Source organism: Pseudophryne corroboree, chromosome 3, assembly GCF_028390025.1.
Source record: "Pseudophryne corroboree isolate aPseCor3 chromosome 3, aPseCor3.hap2, whole genome shotgun sequence".
NCBI lineage: Eukaryota > Metazoa > Chordata > Amphibia > Anura > Myobatrachidae > Pseudophryne > Pseudophryne corroboree.
This window is the reverse complement of record NC_086446.1, coordinates 34,440,069-34,449,508: the sequence shown is the minus strand read 5'-3', so window position 1 is coordinate 34,449,508 and position 9,440 is coordinate 34,440,069. Positions and strand designations below refer to the sequence as shown.

General features: G+C 46.8%; 1 protein-coding gene across 2 annotated transcripts in view; it reads right to left on the bottom strand.

Moving 5' to 3' along the window:
* Positions 1-2,007: 2,007 nt before the first annotated feature.
* LOC135054633 (oocyte zinc finger protein XlCOF7.1-like) overlaps positions 2,008-9,440 on the bottom strand; it is a 32,003-nt gene continuing 24,570 nt past the window's right edge. For both annotated transcript variants that reach the window (XM_063957851.1, XM_063957852.1), the window contains exon 7: positions 2,008-3,288. In XM_063957851.1, the coding sequence (XP_063813921.1) occupies positions 2,384-3,288 (905 nt within the window). In that variant the 3' untranslated portion in view covers positions 2,008-2,383. The remainder of the gene's footprint in view (positions 3,289-9,440) is intronic.

Genomic DNA, 9,440 nt, shown 5'->3' with positions numbered 1-9,440 from the left:
TTACATGTACACCGGTAGTAGAGACGGCTGGATTAGATGTTATACACAGCTTTTACTCCGGTGCAGGTTACTCAGCGATGCTGCGTCTGTATTACATGTACACCAGTAGCAGAGACGGCTGGATTAGGTGTTATACACAGCTATTACTCTGGCGCAGGCTACTCAGTGATTCTGCGTCTGTATTACATGTACACCGGTAGCAGAGACGGCTGGATTAGGTGTTATACACAGCTATTACTCTGGAGCAGGTTACTCAGTGACGCTCTGTATTACATGTACACCGGTAGCAGAGACGGCTGGATTAGATATTATACACAGCTATTACTCTGGCGCAGGTTACTCAGTGGCGCTACGTCTGTATTACATGTACACCGGTAGCAGAGACAGCTGGATTAGGTGTTATACACAGCTATTACTCTGGTGCAGGTTACTCAGTGACGCTGCGTCTGTATTACATGTACACCGGTAACAGAGACGGCTGGATTAGGTGTTATACACAGCTATTACTCTGGTGCAGGTTACTCAGTGATGCTGCGTCTGTATTACATGTACACCGGTAACAGAGACGGCTGGATTAGGTGTTATACACAGCTATTACTCTGGTGCAGGTTACTCAGTGATGCTGCGTCTGCATTACATGTACACCGGTAGCAGAGACGGCTGGATTAGGTGTTATACACGGCTATTACTCTGGTGTGGGTTACTCAGTGACACTGCGTCTGTATTACATGTACACCGGTAGCAGAGACGGCTGGATTAGGTGTTATACACAGCTATTACTCTGGTGCAGGTTACTCAGTGATGCTGCGTCTGTATTACATGTACACCGGTAGCAGAGACGGTTGGATTAGGTGTTATACACAGCTATTACTCTGGTGCAGGTTACTCAGTGACGCTACGTCTGTATTACATGTACACCAGTAGCAGAGACGGCTGGATTAGGTGTTATACACAGCTATTACTCTGGTGCAGGTTACTCAGTGATGCTGCGTCTGTATTACATGTACACCGGTAGCGGAGACGGCTGGATTAGGTGTTATACACAGCTATTACTCTGGTGCAGGTTACTCAGTGATTCTGCGTCTGTATTACATGTACACCGGTAGCAGAGACGGCTGGATTAGGTGTTATACACAGCTATTACTCTGGCGCAGGCTACTCAGTGATTCTGCGTCTGTATTACATGTACACCGGTAGCAGAGACGGTTGGATTAGGTGTTATACACAGCTATTACTCTGGTGCAGGTTACTCAGTGATGCTGCGTCTGCATTACATGTACACCGGTAGCAGAGACGGCTGGATTAGGTGTTATACACGGCTATTACTCTGGTGCAGGTTACGCAGTGATGCTGCGTCTGTATTACATGTACACCGGTAGCAGAGACGGCTGGATTAGTTGTTATACACAGCTATTACTCTGGTGCAGGTAGTCTCACCATGACGCTGTGTCTGTATTACATGTACACCGATAGCAGAGGCGGCTGGATTAGGTGTTTATACACAGCTGTTACCCTAGTGCAGGTTTCTCAGCGACGCTGAAGCCGGGGATGAGAGATCCCAAAGTAATAGGAATAAAGAGCTTTGTTTCGAGTAACATAAAAGTGTGGATAACTCAGAATGTGATGCGTTTCAGTGCAGACCAGCACATTCCTCAGGGAGATTTATAGTCCTGTTCCAATGCCAATACTTAAGGATGACGGAAACAATCAACGTAATAACTTAATTCCAAATCACCTGCAAAAATGAAGCAATGTGCAGCCAGAAAATACCATATACAGCGATGAGTAACAAACACTTTCCCTCTTCCAGTCTCTGTTCCCATTATCTCACCAGTCACATTATTTCCCCTATGGTCAGTGCAGTCCGTTATTACATCTGTCAGTGCTTCTATTTTGCCCTTCTATTACATTGTTCCATCATCATATCTTCGTTATATACATCGAATCATACACTAATATATTGGCTCCTTCACCTTACCTCATTGGATGTAACTCAACAGTTTTCAATTTTTGATATTTGATTTTTTGTTTTGTTTTATTTTATGCATTTACTAAACTCAGGCGGATGTATATATTTTACGTACACTTTATCATGGCTTGTTTTTATAAGTAACTATCTACATACAGTAACTCTGTGATGGGCATCTGGATGTATACAGCCCTACAATATTCTAATCCACATCAACCTTCATTTAGAAAACAACTGAAAACTATTTTGGCAAACCCACATGAGTCATCCAAAAATGCCCCGTGCTTGCTCCAAAAAATCCCAACATGCCAACAAATACTCCCTCAGATCCAACAACTACTGTATACCATTAAGACCTATAAACATTCCTGCACAGACACGCTCTTGTATCACACAGATACCCCCATATGCCAATCAGTTCTTCCTTATGTGACTTCTCTGATGTTTAACAAGAGCTGAATTCTGTGTAAAACATTTCCCACACTCAGAACATGGAAATGGTTTCTCACCTGTGTGACTTCTCTGATGTAGAATAAGATGCGATTTCTGTATAAAACATTTCCCACACTCAGAACAGGGAAATGGCCTCTCATCTGTGTGAAGTCTTTGATGTACAATAAGATTTGATTTCTGTGTAAAACATTTTCCGCACTCAGCGCATGGATGTGGCCTCTCACCTGTGTGACTTCTCTGATGTGTAACAAGATCTGATTTCTGTGTATAACATTTCCCACACACATCACATGGAAATGGCCTCTCACCTGTGTGAGTTCTCTGATGTTTAACAAGATCGACTTTGTATGTAAAACATTTCCCACACTCATCACATGAAAATGGTTTCTCACCTGTGTGACTTCTCTGATGTTTAACAACATCTGTTTTCTGTGTAAAACATTTCCCACACTCACCACATGGAAATGGTTTCTCACCTCTGTGATTTCTCTGATGTCTAGTAAGATTTGATTTCTGACTAAAACTCTTCCCACACTCAGAGCATGGAAATGGCCTCTCACCTGTGTGATGTCTCTGATGTGTAACAAACGCTGACAGACATACAAAAATTTGTCCACATTCAGAGCAGGTAAAAACTGAATCACCTGTATGAGCAGCACTATGTGTAACAGTATTTGAGTTATCAAGAGAACATTCCCCATGATCAGATGGATCAGATGATATATCAGCGCTGGGATGTACAGGATGTATATTTAGAGTAATGGGGATGTCTCCAGGAGAATCCTGTGTGATGTTATCTTGTATTTTAATATCTGAAGACAAAATTAAATCTCCCTCTGAGGTCTTCCTGCTTGTGTCTCCATCTCCTGGAAATAAATGTATGACAATAGAATTTTGTTACCCTCAGGAGCAATTTATCATACTATTATACCCCTTTCAGACTGACAATAGCCGGGTCGCACCTGGGAATGTGTACACGGTGCTTCCCAGGTGCGACCCGGCTTGAGACCCCTTCAGACTTGTGGCCCGAGTTGGTGACGTCACCGCTGACGCTACCGGAGGCGGTGCTTTTAGATAATCATCTCCAAGCACCGCCTCCTCCTATGCAGAGAACGGGTGCCGGGTCGCCTTGACCTGGCTTACCCGTTCACACTGCACCGCATCTCGGGATTCAACCCATGTCGAGACCTGGGATGAAATGCCGGGACGCTCGACCCGGAATATTCTTTCAGGACCCTTTCACACTGAGCTAATTCCAGGGTTGATGCGCGTTCATGTGCAATAACCCAGGAAATATTCGTCAGTGTGAAAGGGGTATCAGTGAGTTCAAGATGTTCAGTTGTTTTACCAACTACAGGTTATTACAATTATACATGTACATACAGTAAATAGAACTCTATTGCTGCACATATAAAGCAGTGACTTAAAATAGAGCCGAATCCATCAGATAAGTGTGCGAGCTATCACACTTGTCCTAGTAGCCTCCAAGAAAGCCCAGGCTATGAGCTAAGGAGTTTTCCTTCATAAGTGGAAAGCAATATAGAAGGAGGCTCCTCACATGCTAGTATAGCTCTACATGTATCAGTGCCCAACTATCACAGTGCGGATGGTAGTTATGTGATACCGCTACTGCTTTATGTACAGAGGGGGCATCATCTTCATAGGTCCCATATGTCTCACAAATGGTGTCCACAAGTGATGGTGATCCCTTCATGGTGCAGATATTCCTACTATGAGAGCGGTTACACCATCACGTTTCTCTTGGTAGGAAGCATCCTCCTCCTCAGAAGCATATATGACTTATTTCTCTATGCCAGGGCTATAGGGAACGGAGAATGTGATACTGAGTAGTCTATGTTCTATTCTGGTACCATCTAGGTCTGATGAAGAAGCCCCCACTCCCTCAGGCCTCAGATATCACCAATATCCTCTTATACAGGATCATTACTCTGGGCAGTGAGATGTAGTTTCCCCTTACTGGCCCATGTTGTGCATAGTCCCTGATACATATGCTGCAGTGTCAGTATAGGTGTATTATATCACATGGCCTGGGACCTCACAGCTTCACATCACACACCCATAATGTGCATACTGTTACATAGATTGGCTTGGATTAAAAAAAAATAGGAATTTAATAACTACCGGCAATTCCTTTTCTCGTAGTCTGTAGTGGATACTGGGGAATGTACTTTAGAACCCCAGGGAAGTCCCAAAGCTCCCAAAACGGGTGGGAGAGAGCTAAGACCCCTGCAAAACCGCCTGACCAAACTGAAGGCCAAGGTGTCGAACCTGTAGAACTTTACAAACATGTTTGACCCAGACCAAGTGGCTGCACGGCACAACTGTAAGGCCGAGACACCCCGGGTAGCCGCCCAGGAAGAACCCACCGACCTTGTGGAGTGGGCCTGGATAGAAGCCGGCAGCAGCAATGCTGCCAAAGAATAAGCTTGTTGAATGGTCAACCTGAGCCAACGAGCAATGGACTGCTTAGAAGCAGGACGACCAATCTTGGTAGCGTCATAAAGGACAAACAGTGAGTCCGATTTTCTGTGACAAGCAGACCTCTTGATGTAAATTCTCAAAGCCCTCACCACATCCAATTATTTTGGAGCAACTGATGTGTCAGCCATCACTGGAACCACTATAGGTTGATACGTGAAAATCCAGTACTACTTTCGGCAAAAAATAAGATTTTACTTACCGGTAAATCTATTTCTCGTAGTCCGTAGTGGATGCTGGGGACTCCGTAAGGACCATGGGGAATAGACGGGCTCCGCAGGAGACATGGGCACTTTAAGAAAGAATTTAGATTCTGGTGTGCTCTGGCTCCTCCCTCTATGTCCCTCCTCCAGACCTCAGTTAGAGAAACTGTGCCCGGAAGAACTGACAGTACAAGGAAAGGATTTGGGAATCCAGGGTAAGACTCATACCAGCCACACCGTATAACTTGTGAAAACTTTACCCAGTTAACAGTATGAACAACAACAGAGCATCAGATCAACCCTGATGCAACTATAACATAACCCTTATTTAAGCAATAACTATATACAAGTATTGCAGAAGAAGTCCGCACTTGGGACGGGCGCCCAGCATCCACTACGGACTACGAGAAATAGATTTACCGGTAAGTAAAATCTTATTTTCTCCAACGTCCTAGTGGATGCTGGGGACTCCGTAAGGACCATGGGGATTATACCAAAGCTCCCAACCGGGCGGGAGAGTGCGGATGACTCTGCAGCACCGATTGAGCAAACATAAGGTCCTCCTCAGCCAGGGCATCAAACTTGTAGAACTTTGCAAAGGTGTTTGAACCTGACCAAGTAGCCGCTCGGCAAAGCTGTAATGCCGAGACCCCTCGGGCAGCCGCCCAAGAAGAGCCCACCTTCCTTGTGGAATGGACCTTAACTGATTTAGGCAGCGGCAACCCAGCCGCAGAATGAGCCTGCTGAATCGTGTTACAGATCCAGCGAGCAATAGTTTGCTTTGAAGCAGGCGCCCCAAGCTTGTTGGAAGCATACAGGATAAACAAAGATTCTGTTTTCCTGACCCTATCCGTTCTGGCTACATAAACCTTCAAAGCCCTGACCACATCCAGTAACTCGGAATCCTCCAAGTCAGTAGTAGCCACAGGCACCACAATAGGTTGGTTTATATGAAAGGATGAAACCACTTTCGGCAGAAATTGTGGGTGGGTCTGCAATTCTGCTCTATCCGCATGGAAAACCAGATAAGGGCTTTTATGTGACAAAGCCGCCAATTCTGACACACGCCTAGCCGAAGCCAAGGCTAGTAGCATGACCACCTTCCACGTGAGATATTTCAATTCCACCGTTTTGAGTGGTTCAAACCAGTGTGATTTCAGGAAACTCAACACCACGTTAAGATCCCAAGGTGCCACTGGAGGCACAAAAGGGGGATGAATATGCAGCACTCCCTTTACAAACGTCTGAACTTCAGGTAGAGAAGCCAGTTCTTTTTGAAAGAAAATGGATAGGGCCGAAATCTGGACCTTAATGGAACCCAATTTTAGGCCCAAAGTCACTCCCGACTGTAGGAAGTGAAGGAAACGGCCCAGCTGGAATTCCTCCGTAGGGGCATTCCTGGCCTCACACCAAGCCACATATTTTCGCCATATACAGTGATAATGTTGAGCCGTCACGTCCTTCCTATTCTTTATCAGCGTAGGAATAACTTCATCCGGAATGCCTTTTTCTGCTAGGATCCGGCGTTCAACCGCCATGCCGTCAAACGCAGCCGCGGTAAGTCTTGGAACAGACAGGGCCCCTGTTGCAACAAGTCCTGTCTTAGAGGCAGAGGCCACGGGTCCTCTGTGAGCATTTCTTACAGATATGGATACCAAGTCCTTCTTGGCCAATCCGGAACAATGAGTATTGTTCTCACTCCTCTTTCTTATGATTCTCAGCACCTTGGGTATGAGAGGAAGAGGAGGAAATACATAGACCGACTGGAACACCCAAGGCGTCACCAGTGCGTCCACAGCTATCGCCTGAGGGTCTCTTGACCTGGCCCAATACCTCTGTAGTTTTTTGTTGAGGCGGGATGCCATCATGTCCACCTGTGGCAGTTCCCACCGACTTGCAACCTGCGTGAAGACTTCTTGATGAAGTCCCCACTCTCCCGGGTGAGGTCGTGCCTGCTGAGGAAGTCTGCTTCCCAGTTGTCCACTCCCGGAATGAACACTGCTGACAGTGCGCTTACGTGATTCTCCGCCCAGCGAAGAATTCTGGTGGCTTCTACCATCGCCACCCTGCTCCTTGTGCCGCCTTGGCGGTTCACATGAGCCACTGCGGTGATGTTGTCTGACTGAATCAGAACCGGTTGGTCGCAAAGTAGGGACTCCGCTTGACGTAGGGCGTTGTATATGGCCCTTAGTTCCAGGATGTTGATGTGAAGGCAAGTCTCCTGACTTGACCACAGACCTTGGAAATTTCTTCCCTGTGTGACTGCCCCCCACCCTCTGAGGCTTGCATCCGTGGTCACCAGGACCCAGTCCTGAATGCCGAATCTGCGACCTTCGAGAAGGTGAGCACTCTGCAGCCACCACAGGAGACACACCCTGGCCCTGGGGGATAGGGTGATTAACCGATGCATCTGAAGATGTGATCCGGACCACTTGTCCAGTAGATCCCACTGAAAGGTCATCGCACGGAACCTGCCGAAGGGAATGGCCTCGTATGATGCCACCATCTTTCCCAGGACTCGCGGGCAGTGATGCATCGACACCTGTTTTGGTTTTAATAGGTCTCTGACCAGTGTCATGAGCTCCTGAGCCTTCTCCATTGGGAGATAAACCCTCTTCTAGTCTGTGTCCAGAATCATGCCCAGGAAAGGCAGACGAGTCGTAGGAATCAACTGCGACTTTGGAATATATAGAATCCAGCCGTGTTGTTGTAACACTTCCAAAGAGCGTGCTACGCTGATCAGCAACTGCTCTCTTGACCTCGCTTTTATGAGGAGATCGTCCAAGTATGGGATAATCGTGACCCCTTGCTTCCGCAGGAGTACCATCATTTCCGCCATTACCTTGGTAAATATTCTCGGTGCCGTGGACAGACCAAACGGCAACGTCTGGAATTGGTAATGACAACCCTGTACCACAAATCTGAGGTACGCCTGATGAGGTGGATAAATGGGGACATGAAGGTATGCATCCTTTATGTCCAGAGACACCATAAAATCCCCCCCTTCCAGGCTTGCGATGACCGCTCTGAGCGATTCCATCTTGAACTTGAACCTTTTCAGGTATATGTTCAGGGATTTTAAATTCAATATGGGTCTCACCGAACCGTCCGGTTTCGGTACCACAAACATGGTCGAATAATAACCCTTTCCTTGTTGAAGGAGGGGAACCTTGACCACCACCTGTTGAAGATACAATTTGTGAATTGCAGTTAACACTATTTCCCTCTCTAAGGGGGAAGCTGGCAGGGCCGATTTGAGGTAACGGTGAGGGAGCATCTCTTCGAACTCCAGCTTGTATCCCTGAGACACAATCTCTATTGCCCAGGGATCCAACTGGGAGTGTACCCGCTTGTGGCTGAAATTTCGGAGACGCGCCCCCACCGGGCCTAGCTCCGCCTGTGGAGCCCCAGCGTCATGCGGTGGATTTAGTGGAAGCCGGGGAGGACTTCTGTTCCTGGGAACTAGCTGCGTTGTGCAGCTTCCTTCCTCTGCCCCTGCCTCTGCCAAGAAAGGACGCACCTCGGACTTTCTTGCCTTTTTGTGATCGAAAGGACTGCATTTGGTAATACGGTGCTTTCTTAGGTTGTGAGGAAACATATGGCAAAAAATTTGACTTTCCAGCAGTAGCTGTGGAGACCCTCCCCAAACAATTCCTCACCCTTGTAAGGTAAAACCTCCATGTGCCTTTTTGAGTCGGCATCACCTGTCCATTGCCGAGTCCACAGGACCCTTCTGGCAGAAATCGACATAGCATTTATTCTAGAGCCCAGTAGACTAATGTCTCTTTGAGCATCTCTCATATATAGGACAGCGTCTTTTATATGCCCCAGGGTCATTAATATAGTATCCTTGTCTAAGGTATCAAGTTCCTCAGATAAGGTATCCGTCCATGCTGCTACAGCACTACACACCCAGGCCGACGCAATTGCCGGCCTTAGTAAGGTACCTGAATGTGTATAAATGGACTTCAGGGTACCCTCTTGCTTTCTATCCGCAGCATCTTTCAGGGTGGCCGTATCCTGTGACGGCAGGGCTACCCTCTTTGATAAGCGTGTTAAAGCTTTGTCCACCCTAGGGGAGGATTCCCAGCGTAACCTGTCCGTTGGCGGGAAAGGATACGCCACAAGCATCTGTTTAGAAATCTGCAGTTTTTTATCTGGAGATTCCCAAGCCTTTTCACATAACTCATTTAGCTCATTTAGCTCGTGTGAAGGGGGGAAGGTCACCACCTGCCTTTTTTCCCCATACATATGAACCCTCTTGTCAAGGACATCCTTAATTGCTATAATCATATAACGGATGGATTTAGCCAATT